The following is a 12,771-nucleotide window of genomic DNA, read 5'->3' on the forward strand; positions in this document are numbered from 1 at the left end:
TATACAACATCCCAAATCCATTACAACTAAAAACTGAACCAGCATTGGCCTTTAACTGAACAGAACTGTAGTCAAACACACGCACCCGCACAGACACACACTGCGACCAGAACTGCCACCCTGGTTTGGTGGTTGTCGCATTTATATTTATTTGTTAGCATTTATGTCTGCAGCCTAGTTGTCCATGCCTGCTTCATATGTTGGACCCTCATCCCTTCCTTGCTGATGCCTTTTCACTTATTCTGCGGTGCTCAGACACTTGCGCCTATGCTTCATGCTGGTGGTGTAAGCCTCTGCTTTGGATATTCGGAACCGATCAGTGTCCGTCATGGCGTTAACTGTCACAACTGTGCTCTGAAGCCACAACCTCTCCATGACACTTAACATGGCAGAGGCACCTTCATTGAAAGTGGGGATGGCCATACTGGCTGCTGCCTCAACCCTGCTTTTACCCACAAAAACTGTTTTTGGACACCGCGCCACTCATTTTGAATGCCTCCATGCTGCATTCGTTGCAGCAGGCTGTCACTTGACATCCGGTGGTACACTGGTATAAGCTGCTTTCCTACGTCACGGGTTAAATAGTTTCCAGCATGCTGCTTGTGGCTACCAGGTGATTCCCCGTTCTCCTCTGCTTTTCTAAACCAACACCAGGAAGGATTACACCTGGTGTGCAAGGGGTTATCATCTGTGGACATACAATGGAGGAGACTTGCCCATATTGCTGCCTTCATCCCGTCTACTGAGCCCTGGTTATTTATAATTGCCCCCCTGTAATAATTTTGCAAATGTTTGCATTTATTTGCAGTTAGCTTTCCCAAACCCTTCCCTCCTAACTTTGCCTGTGCACTCAGCTTTCTTAGAGCTGTCCCCATTCGCTTGTGAGCGTGATTTATACATTCGAGTTTAATGATGTCATGCCCAGGGTATGGGTTCAGTGCAACCACCTCCCTAAATGCTGCACTGTCCCCATCTGAAAGCATCTCCGTGTACCGCACCTGGTGGCGATTCACCGACCTCGCCCACATCCTCTTTGCGGACTCCTGCTCCATTGCTTTACTTGACCCTGTGAAGTTCGTAGCACAGTCATTGTGAGTGTCCTTCCAAGTGTCAAACTCCTGCTCTGTAATTTTTTTTTTCTTGCTTGGCATTTTCTTTTAAAGCACAAGCATGGCAGTATGAGGATAGGACCTCATAATCTATTACCAGCCCCGAAAGGAGGTCAATACAAACACCAATGCTATAATGAGAGGTGAAGCCTCTTATTTGCCCGGTTCCATCAGAAGACACGCTGATGTTAATGACAGCATCTTCATCCTCCCTCAGCAACTCTGCCACTTCTGGGTCAACATCTGCATAAGCCTGTCTGATCTGCTCCCTGGTCCGGTGCAGTGACTCCAGCCCTCTCTCAATTTCTGCCACTAAAATCAAATGTTTAGTGTATTACTTACTGTTCATTTGGCCAAGTGTTACTATAAAGTTATGTTTTTGCCACTAAAGTAAAACAAATTGTGTATTGGTAAGCTACATGATCTAAATATTGTCCACTCTGATATTAAAAGGAATAGGCTGTGTGGTTTACTGTAAATAACACATGCATTTAATACGTTATTGATCTGTAAAACAAATTGATGAAGGCTACAGTGGAGCTGTGTGGTTGGTGGTGGATACAACAATGCCTCCTTTCATTAGTAATTGACTTTGTCCAAAGTGCCACATTTTTTCCACCAGAGAGAGAGATGCAGATTAAGTTTTCAAATGAAGAGCAGGTATCCCTAACACTTTACTTATTTTCTTGAGCGCAGCATACCCCAACCCTAACTCGTGCGCTAAGACCACCATTCTCACATTCACGTCAAAGGCCACGTTGTTTCTCGTTCCGTCTTGAAGACGTGTTGATGTGTGTATACTTTTGCGGTACCCATCTCTTTCGCAAAGACTGCACTCTAGAAGCAAACTGCTACAAAAGCCTTGATTTTGCGGATCAATATTAATTTTAAGCCCTGTCCCTGCGCAAATAGGACAAATTTATCCATTGACCAGTTCATTCAAACGCGCCACATGAACTATGAGCCACTGCTGTGAGGCACGTTGTTCACCGCTATCTAACTCTTCCCATCGATCATTTTTGCATGGATGTGCTTTGTGAAGGAACTTGATAGTCTTCTTCATTAGACTGTTTAGCCTGTTGTCTGGCAAGTGACAACTGTTGTCTTCTTTTCTTACTAGTTTTTGTTTGCGCTTCTTTCGGCATTTTGAGATTTAAAAGGTCCCACTGACAGCTCAACCAAGAAGCGTCACTTGATACATTTGAACGAATCAGGTTATCCGAAATCGACTCCAGCCAATCAGATCTCCTATTGAGGTCTAACCCTCCCTTTGTACTTTCACGATTGGTTGCTGATACAAAGGAAATGACCATGCTTGGATCGAATAACATTGTGCAGGAGAAAGAGAGCTTTACAACGATACCAAGAATGTCATGGTGAAGCAAACGGTCGCAGTACTGTATGTTACGTTAGAATGCTAACTTTTGTTGAATTTTGGTGAAATCCACAAGCACAATAAGACAAAGTGCAGTAAAATAAACACTTTAAAATATATTTTGCATGTTTTCTCTCAACTAGTTTGAAAATAGACATGTTGAGGAAGCAAAATAGCTAAGAAAATCAAAATTGACCAGTATACGAAAAACTTCTATTTTTGCCTGCAGTGTCTCGCCTTAAACAGCAGAATTGTTCGCAGGTGTGTTCTTAGAATGATGAATCCCAATATTTCGTAAGTTAAAAGCTTGTGCCCCGTTGCTCCTATTTAGCATAGGTAAACGCCCCGTTAATTCCCATAAAAGGGCATGATATGGCAGGGCCGTGTGCACACTCAGAGACGTGGTAAAGATGGTGGAGGACTCGACAAAAGACAGAAAAACGTAATAATAATAATTCTGAAGTGGAGGTACAGCTGCAAGAAGTTAGCGACAAACAACACATCATATTTAATAGCGTTAGCTGTGGATACAAAGCAGTAAATAAAACCAATGCATGGTATGCAATTACTCATGCAGTGAACGCTGTATCTGGAGAAGTGCGCAGAACTGATGAAGTGAAAAAATAAATGGTTTCACTTTACAGTAATCTGAATTCCTAAACAAAAAAACATAGCCTAGAAATCAGTTGACTGTCACAAATATCCATGTGGACAGCTCTTGGTCGCCTAAAGCGTTCCAACAGGTAGCCTACTCGTTGCTCTCTGAAAATACATCGGTACACTGCAAAAAATGCCATTCCAAAAATAAGTAAAAAAACAATTAAAACAATATATTTTTGGCTTGTAGTAAGTCAAAAAAAGCTGCCAATGGAACAAGTCAAAATTGGCTTGATAAGATTCTTGAAATAAGACAATATTTTCAATATAAGAGACCGCTTGAAAAACTTACTCTTGGATATATATTGCTAGTATTGTAGATTTTGTGTCTCATAATAAGCATATGATGCTCAAAAATACTACTTTCCCCCCAAAAGCTAAGATCTAGTGCAAGCATTTTGAGACTTCCTGACTAGTATAGAGCTTTTTGTGCCATAATAAAATTCTAATTTCAAGCACATTTACCTTATCGTAAGCGTTTCTACTGTAATACTGTACTAGATTTAAGACATTCACCTACTTCTTAAAATACAGAAAAACCAAAAACTAGTTTTGCATCCAACAACAGATTTATTTAGACAGCAAAAGGTCTCAACAAAAAGCAGGAATTGGTTTTGCTCACAATGTTTATGGAAAAAATAACAAATGTGTATGATAATGATACAACTAAACATTTTACCGATGTGTTCCTCTAAACACAAAATATACCTGCAAAAAAAAAAAAGAGCATACAAGGCAAAGTGGTTGTTGTTGTTATTATTATAACATTTAGGTACAGGTTTTGTTTTAACCCTAACATGTACATTTGACCACTCCTTTTATTGGCCAGTAAAAGTTTTCCACTCAGCCATGCTCTTCTTGTAAGATGGTGTGAGATCTCTGTCATGAATTTTGTCCAAGAGGACCTCTGTCTGTATGACTGAAAGCACAGTGGCTACACACTTTGGGTATGTAAGGTGGAGGGTATAATAGTAGGCTATAAGGTATAAAGCACCCTCAGTAACCTTGTCCTTTGGAAATTTAGTTATTGGCACATCTCTTACCGCTAGGAGGTAGTTGGATGGACTCACAATCAGGACTGGACAGGAGAGAGGATGCTTCTTCAAGTAGACATCAGGGTCTTCTTTTTCCTTTAACAAAACAAAGACATCGTTTTGTTAGGATCATGTTTTTTGATTTCAAAGTAGTATTTTGGAACCTCAGCCAGAGGGGTAAGAGGTTTGTTTACATACACATTATTAATTTGACAAAAGTTTTAACCATCTCTCTAATGCATTTTGTGTTCACATATGTCTAGCTTTCAAAAACCATGAAGGATAGGGTAGTCTGCTTTGTTTTTATTAGGGTGATAAAACCTGCCATCTTGTAATCCATCCATCATTTGTACATGACATTGACAGTCTTTTGAGCACCTTCAATTATATTTTTAAGTACTGCAGTCAAAATAATCCTGCAACATTTTACACAGCTCACCACAAGGACATGCAACAGGGCTTCGCTCGCATCTTTTAGCCTCTTTGGGGGAGCAGAGGTGGAGGGGAACAATGATCGCAGCACATGTAGGATCTCAAGAGCCTGTTCAGCTGTATAGGAATGTATATTCACAGCCATTACTGTAAATGGTGAAATCTGATGAAAGATATGTAATACATAGAATGGTCCAAAAAAAAAGAAAAAAGGACGACAAGACATAGCACAAGTACTTTTCAGAAAAAGGTCTGAAAGGTCCACACTACACCCTAATCAACAATAACACCAGAACAAAATTGCTTACTGTTGTCCATTCCCATTGGGGGTTTCAGCATCTTTATTCATACACCAAAAAACTGCACTTTCTGCCAATTCATGCCATCTTCCCTTCAGTTCACCAATGAAGTTGCCATTATCCTTGTCCAAAATGCGTTGAAGCTCCTCCATCACCTATGGAATATTCAATATAACGAATACAGACATTTGAATGCATCATTTAGGAGGAAATGTATATATCTAACATTGTGTGTGATGTTTTTTAATCATGCACAGCCAATTATGACTTGCATATGTCCTTAAAACAAGGATATGCTTCGAGAATTTTCTTGTGTCTGTCTTCCTCGTGAAAGGAATCAGAGTCAATGAAAGCTCTCCTGCCTACAAGTTCCAAATCCAGGACATGAGACACATCCTGTTGGTTTGGATTTTTTCTTTTGTACAAAGATTGTAGGGTCTTGTAGTGCTTGGCCAAAGTTGCTGGACTGTAGGTGTCTGGACTATCCAAACCTAAAGGCTTGTTAGCTGTAAGACACAAATATACAGTACCAGTCAAAAGTTTTGACGCATTTTCCCTCGGACATGTGTCCAAACTTTTGACTGGTACTGTATATGATTAATATTTTCACTTTAAAAAAGTTAGTATTGTGTATGACAGACAATATCTCAAAATATGCCAAAAAGTCACACATTCAAATTGAAGTTAAATCTTTACTTCAGCAACAATTTAATAATTTCTGTAACTTAAATGCATGAGAACTGCTTGCCCTAAGCTTGATAGTTGTGAAATCAACTACAATAAGATGAATGTAGGTACACATTTTCACCCCTTAAAAGATGCAAACACCCTTATGTCACATACACAAAGCCTTGAGGCTGTTGGACAAACTCACAATCAGGACTGGGCCCAGGAGAGGGCTCTTCTTCAGGTAGGCTTTGGGGTCCTCTTTTTCCTGAAACACATAACAGACATTCTTCTGTTAAAATAATGCAATTAAAGATCATTACAATCAATAATGTGAGTGTATAAGTTCATTTGAAATATAACATTTCTCACAAGGGCGGAATGCAAAGTTGAAACTCACCCGTCACTTCACTAGCCAAGTCTGGGCTGCTACTCCCCTCAATGGACACAGCCAGAATAAGTGTGGAGTCACTTTAAACTTCATCTGTGTCACTTGGCAGCTCAAGACGCCTCTTTGTAGAGCTGCTAAGATAAGTTGTTTAGTTGGTAGTTAATAAATCAATCATCTAGTCCATTGACGCGATTGCTCATTTTGAATTGTGTACACATGACAATAATGGATTTCAGCTTCTCAAATGTTAATATTTTCTAGCTTGTTGTGTTCAGTGTTTCCGCTATGTTGATTTTGTCGTGGCGGCCCGCCACGGCTAAATTTCTGCCGCCACGGTATCAGAAATAGGGCTGTACAAAAGGCGTCTATTAGATTGTGAACAAAACAAGAAATTGGATGTCAGCCTGGGCTTTGAGAATTGATCAATCTTCTCCTGACATTTTATTGACCAAAAAACTGAGTGCTTAATATGGAAAATAATTAAAACATTAGTTGTGATGAATATAATATTTTGTTATAACATTACCTCTTCGAATGTCTGCCATCTGGAGTCTTTTTTTTTTGTGGTGATTTTACAGTCTTTTGTTGAGGTGTGTGTAAACAGTGACCTGCACAAAACATAAAAATTTTAATTACCACAAATGTTGAACATGAAATACTTCCCTCATCAACTGGATGCATTTCACTCACCCATGTATTCTTCATGCATTTGTCTTGGAGCATGGGATTGTACAGTACGATTCTCTTCGCCATTGCTGTCATTTCTGGCTGTGATGGGTATTGTGATTCTCCATCTTCTTTTGCCCTCAAGATAGCAATCATACTGGTCATTGTGTTACGGATGAGCCGGAATTTGAGGTCCTTTGACATTTGGCAGGTGTATTCTTCACCTGTCTTTGATAACTCGAAGTAATGTTGTCGGACATGCTCAAGCTCGGAATCACTGTATAATACATACTCTGGAAAAGATATCTTAATAATCTTTCCGGGAGTTGTGTACTCAGTAGTGAGATTCACTGGAGTGGATGTCTGTGGCATGGGTGACTCTTTACTGGAGAAACCCAAAGATTTACAGTCTTCTTGGCCAGACAGAATAAAAGATAAAAATGCTTTATTTACTTAAATCTGTGTTGGCATAAACTGTGTTGGCATATATTATCGGTTCCAGCAGACCAGTTTTATTAGCATAATAAATCAATAAAGGTTGATTTGGTGACTGTCTAATGGTATTGCAACAAAAAAAGAAACAACTATAGAATAAACTTAACAGACAGCCATGTCACTTACCGGTACCTCAACATGGCAGACACGCCACACAGCTTTTCTCCTTAAGAAATTCTCGGGCCCTGGGAAAAGATCACGCAAGTCTTCACAGGACAAGGTGCCCGTCATTTCATCACTGATGTTTGCAGCTGTAAAAACATTGGAAGACACAGCAAGATGAAACAGTGCCGTCCAATTCACTTAGATGTTTTTTTTTTAAAACCTCAAACAAGAATTTAAATGTAATTATTCAACCTAAAATCATTGAACTGATCGATATCTTCAGCTTACTGAATTTATTTTCCCAAGTTTAGTTAACATAACCCAATTGGTTTCAAAACTAATCTAGACATAAAATATTCAAAACCATTTGATGGAATTCTAAAACAAAATATTCACACATAAAATTAAGAGAACATCTAAAATACATGTGTAAGAAATGCTAGAGCTGCTAGGCCATGGTATGTGGTATATGGTTAACTGATAATAGTTAACTTTAAAATGTTGACAAAACCCTTAACTATTTTTAGAACGTTCAGCTTTTTGATATCCATCAAACTTTTTTCAAACTCACTGATTATGTGTCATGACTTGTTCAAGCCGTTTCTGAGATTTATATCATTATTTTTTGGATTGGACATACAGTTTTCGTCTAGGTCAACTTGTTTGAGGTGTGGATCCTAGGTACATTTCTGTTATTCTCTCTGCCCAGCTCGTTAACGATAACGGCCACAGCTACGGCATGGCAACCACACAGACATGAAGTTCAGCTTCCACACTCTTTAGTGTGATACAAATTTTTGAAATTAATTTCAGCTTTCAGGTATTTTCAGCAATTAAAAAATATATAATTAACCTTTCAGCATTCCCACTTTCTAGTTTCATAACGTTACATTACCCTTCAAAATCGACACTGTCACATCATCTAATTCCTCCATGCAAGCTAGCTCGGTCCGCTGTCGTTAGCTTGCCTGTGGTCCAGCCGTCCCCGTTTAACTGAAACGTTACACACCAAATTTACATAAAAATATTGACAACATTTCAATGATACATGATGTGAAGCACAATAAATTTACAACGGACATACTGTTTTTAAACTTGCAATAAAACGCGGAGTTAAATAATTCACTTCTAGATGACCGTATGAAGGACGTGGTAACCACGGTGGTTTTTTGCAAATTGTCTGTTGGAGCATGCGCACTGGGGATATCAGACTTATTGGCGGGTGTAACTATAGTGATGCTGAGTTTAAAAAAATAACAATTCCAGCAGTTAGTGGGCATTTGACTCAGCTCACTGAAAAGAGATGGCTCTTTTGGCTCGCAAAAGGCTCTTTAAAAAAAAAAGTTTTAACTATGACTTTGACTGATAGGTATGAAAACAATTCTAATTAAATTAAATCATACTCTACCTTAACCACAATGATCATTTCATTTATATAGGCAATATTAATCTATTAAAAATAGAGTCGGCTCTTCAGATAGAGCCGACTCATTCGGGAACGATCCATCATTACCAGCAGTCATTCATCTTGTACCCTGTAACAAAGAACTTATATTATATCTGCTATACTCTGCCTGTAACATCACTGCTTCCATTATGATTTGGCGTAGTTTCTTATGTTAAGTATTTGTATCATTGACTCTGAAACAGCTTTTGAGTCATATTAATACAATGCATAGTCGCAGCCCTGATTTTTGCGTGGTGTGCGGAATTGATGGCTGTCCAAGTGAGTACCGAGTGTATAACTCCTACTACCACGTAAAGCAGACGCACGCGCATCATCTTGTCCAAGTTGAACCGGCCGCAGAAGAAGGATCGACTGACCACGATTTGAGAGGAGCAGGTGAAAGGACCACCAACGAACTAACCAATGCCAGCCCAGTGGATGAGGCCATACCAATGCATTTTTCAATGACTGACGAGGGCCTGAACGTCGTTAATCAAACAGTAAGTTGTGCACTAAATGTGTTGTCTAAGTTGCCAATGGGCTGCAGTCGTAATTTTAAAAGAAGATAAAACCAGAATTGGAAGTACACTGAAAGAAAAAGTCTGTTGAATTTACATAAATGAAGTATGTACATTAGTTGCACGCAATAAAATTATGTTTAGCCAACGTGAATCTTTCATTGGAATATGCTGAACAATTTGACATCAGACACACATGGTTTAATTACACAATTTAAACCCAAAGACTTCATGTTCAATTAACAATAAAATCATGTTTTGCCAACATGAATCTTTTATTGGAATATACTTATTCCATACTTATTAATTATATATTAGTAAAACGATTGTATTACGCAATTTAAACCCAAAGTTTTCATGTTCAACAAATTTAAGATGGTTATGTATTTTTTATGCTAGGGCCATAATCGATGTATTTTTCATGTTTAATGTGCTATATTTAGTCAGAATTTGTTAAATTGACATCTCTACTTCAAGTATGAATTTAGTGGTACGGTATGAACATCAATATCATATCAGTTCAAAAATTAACAAAATATTCCTTAAATGTCTACAAAATAAGCACCAGGACACACTGAACAGATTTTAAGTGTCTTTGCACTTTTTATTTTGCGGAATTGCAAAGTGCAAAATAAATGGGTTCTTCAATGCACTATAGAATTTTTTAATGTGCCACTGCAGGTAGCTCAACAAAAAAAAATCAAACAAGGTCATTCTACATCCCTACACATTTCAGATGGATTTAGTGGTATGGCATGAACATCACTATTATATCAGTTAAACAATACACAAAATTCCTTAAATGTTTACAAAATAAGCAGGACACACTGAAGAGATGTTCAGTGCCTTTGAACTTTGGGGAATTGCTAAATAAATGGGTTTTTCAATGCACTATATAGAACATTTAAATGCTGCATCATGTGAGTAAACCCAGACTTCAAAGTACAATCTTAAGGCTTATTTAATATGAACCCACCGTGACATAAGGAAACCATAAACAAACACAGAGGGGTACCACAGCAGGATAAAGAGGTAATCTCAGAGTATTAAAGAGCAGTAGAGCTGTTAGAGAGTAAAGGTGTTGGACTGCAAGATGAGTTTTATGAAATTCTAATGTGAAACAGGTATGTCTTTTATGCTTTGTACAGTAGTTATAATGTCTCTGCACTATGTCTATGTGTTTATGAGTGCGCGTGTGAGTGCTAATCAATTTGTTGTTGTCACTGTCTTGAGTAATAATATGGACTTGTTGGTTTAAAAGTGCCACTTCAGGTAGCTCAATCAAAACAAAACTTGAATAATGAAAAAAAAAAGTGATGTATAGAGCATACAAAACTTAGGAAAAAAGAATTCAAACGTCGGTTTCAAAGAGTTTTCTTTTTAGAGCTTGTGCCCTCTTGGAAAGCGTGCTTCCTTCCAACTCCATGATAACTTTTTGTATCACATCAAAGGTGTACCTCAGTTGAGCAGGGTAGTCCAGATTCAAGTTGTACATAAGACCAAACAGCATGGCAGTCGTACATGCCACACTTGGTAGCTCCTGCAACACTGCTTGACTTTCAAGGACAATCCCGACGTCTGCCACGTCACCCGAGTCACTGATGGTAAAGAATCCCACTGTGGTTTCCTCAATGCCCTCCGGGATGGCTGATCTGTCTGCAGTCTCGAGAGGAAACAATAGTCTTTGTTTTATTTGGAATATGCACATTGGTCTGAAATGGTGTCACATTTTTGGTTTCAGTTCTAATATTCACACAAGATGGTTATAATACACTTCTCACGGTAAACTGAATGCATCCTATTTCTGCTCTCAACAATACATCAGTATGACTTACCACATACTCCCTCATTAGGTGCGTTGGGTCCTCATGGAGGTAGATGCAGAGTCCCTTGATGATGCACTCCCTTGCAAACTCAATGTCATTGTTCTGGAAAGAGTCTTTTCATTGGTCTTGCCCCCTTCCCATCTCAAAAAGATAATTTTACACACCAACACCACTGTAGTACAAACACTCTACATCCTTTGCAAGCAAAATATCACATTACACTTTTTAAATCAGCATCGTGTTGCAATACGTATGTTTTTTTTCTGGAATAAATGTACTTGCTTGATCAATGGCTTTTCAATTGCCTATCATTCCTCCTCTTTTTCCAAACAGCTTCAAAAGCCCAAAGGTGTGTATGTCAAGCTGAGAAAGGAATCTTGATTGGAGATGCATTGTTGTAATACGCTTTAACCCTGCATTTATCTGAAAGCACACAGTCAAAGATTTATAATAACCTATATTCAACAGCTACAATACATGACGTGCGTGTGTGTTTGAGTGTAGACTGGCTTCCAGGATAGCAGTTCCTGAGCAATACACCTGCTGAACATGCCATGTAAAACTCCCATACCTCACATACGTCAAAGAACACTGGCCATCTTGCCCTGATGGTCTCTACCATGGGTTCATTTGAAACCACTTCTTGTCTCCTATATGCAAATGTTCTGTCCATTTTCACCTTTACTAGCTCCCTGTTGTTCCTTCTCTTAACATCAGAGAGAAGTTCTTCTCTGAGCTTTTCCAAGCTCGTCTCAGATTCCCCAACTGGAAAGGGGGGGCAGTAGTTTACTTCAGACCGCCGAGGTTTCTTTATGGCAGCAGCAGAACTTGACTTTCTTTCTGGCTTGTGCTTCAGGGAATTTATCATCACTTCAGTGCAACCTAGTTTTCTCAACTGAGTGCGGTATATGGCAAGTTCATTCCCCAAACTAGCCTTCCATCTGGCACAACCTGTTATAGAACCTTTTTCAGTCGAGCAAGGTGTTGGAAAAATTGAAGATGTAACATATTTATCCTGTATAAGAATGATTCTGTGTTCAGTATTACTTGGGTGCAAAGAAAGGCCTAACCCCAAATCTGAGCTGTGAGTAAACATTCAAGACCCTTATCTTGGGGCTGAGGACTAAGAAGAGGGGGGTTTTTGGTTGTTTTAAGGATATACTGTGTGACAAAGACTATAGGTGGAGACGCAAGGTCTGGTGACCATTTGTTGACACTTATGTGAAGGAGCTTTTACGACATCAGGAGATCCTGTTGTTGTTGTGTTTCAATCAGGGTTGATGTCGTAAACACGCACGCACTCTAACACGCACGCACACACGCGCGCCAGGTCTGCAAGGAGCCAATGAAGAAGAGCAATGGAACATTTGCATGCCTTTGTCTTAACCAATGACTGTAAAGAGCGGTTCTGCTTAAATAGCTAGCTAGCGCAACATGCTAGCAGACAAACTTTGTAGCACAATGGCGTGTGATGTTTTTGTCTCCTTGTGGGCCGGCCGCAAGCAATAAACTTTCTTAAACTCGTTCACCGACTGACTGTGCAATGCTTGATAGGTTAATATTTCTGACAAAGGATGCTTTGATACAAGGGCCTTCGCATACATGTTGAACTCGTGGCCAGAGCAATAAAGTTTGGAATTTACAATTTCTTGCACCAAGGCTTCTAGAATGTTGGACTTTAGTCTAGGATCTGGAATAAGAAGTTTGCCATTCTCTTTGTAAGCAGTATTGCCCCTGTCAAGTTTGAACTC

General features: G+C 39.1%; 2 protein-coding genes and 1 pseudogene across 12 annotated transcripts in view; 1 reads left to right on the plus strand and 2 right to left on the minus strand.

Annotated features, from left to right (window-relative positions):
- Positions 1-12,771, plus strand: part of LOC146220900 (uncharacterized) — a 70,455-nt gene that overhangs the window by 14,790 nt on the left and 42,894 nt on the right. The gene's annotated exons all lie outside the window — the stretch shown is intronic.
- Positions 1,355-7,355, minus strand: LOC146220902 (uncharacterized; annotated as a pseudogene). Its single transcript, XR_014750729.1, has 9 exons — positions 7,337-7,355; positions 6,654-7,081; positions 6,490-6,571; positions 5,973-6,094; positions 5,781-5,840; positions 5,162-5,412; positions 4,916-5,061; positions 4,615-4,724; positions 1,355-4,271 (listed from the first exon to the last, which is right to left on the minus strand). The product of XR_014750729.1 is annotated as an uncharacterized LOC146220902 (transcript).
- LOC146220903 (uncharacterized) lies at positions 6,942-12,443 on the minus strand. The gene is made up of 3 exons (XM_084692273.1): positions 11,469-12,443; positions 11,037-11,122; positions 6,942-10,906 (listed from the first exon to the last, which is right to left on the minus strand). Exons 1-3 carry the CDS (start codon positions 12,114-12,116, stop codon positions 10,546-10,548), a joined length of 1,095 nt encoding a protein of 364 aa, XP_084548399.1. The 5' UTR covers positions 12,117-12,443; the 3' UTR covers positions 6,942-10,545.

Source organism: Hypomesus nipponensis, chromosome 26, assembly GCF_054491055.1.
Source record: "Hypomesus nipponensis isolate SF chromosome 26, ASM5449105v1, whole genome shotgun sequence".
NCBI classification, from domain to species: Eukaryota; Metazoa; Chordata; class Actinopteri; order Osmeriformes; family Osmeridae; genus Hypomesus; species Hypomesus nipponensis.

Bases quoted from the DNA above. Each gene is read 5' to 3' on its own strand.
- LOC146220903 (XM_084692273.1), bottom strand. From the start codon at position 12,116: ATGTTTACTCACAGCTCAGATTTGGGGTTAGGCCTTTCTTTGCACCCA. The intron at 11,123-11,468 runs TAAATCTTTGAC...GACTCTTTCCAG, and splicing joins CTGTTGAATATAGGTTATTA to AACAATGACATTGAGTTTGC. The intron at 10,907-11,036 runs GTATGTGGTAAG...ACACCATTTCAG, and splicing joins CCAACGCACCTAATGAGGGA to ACCAATGTGCATATTCCAAA.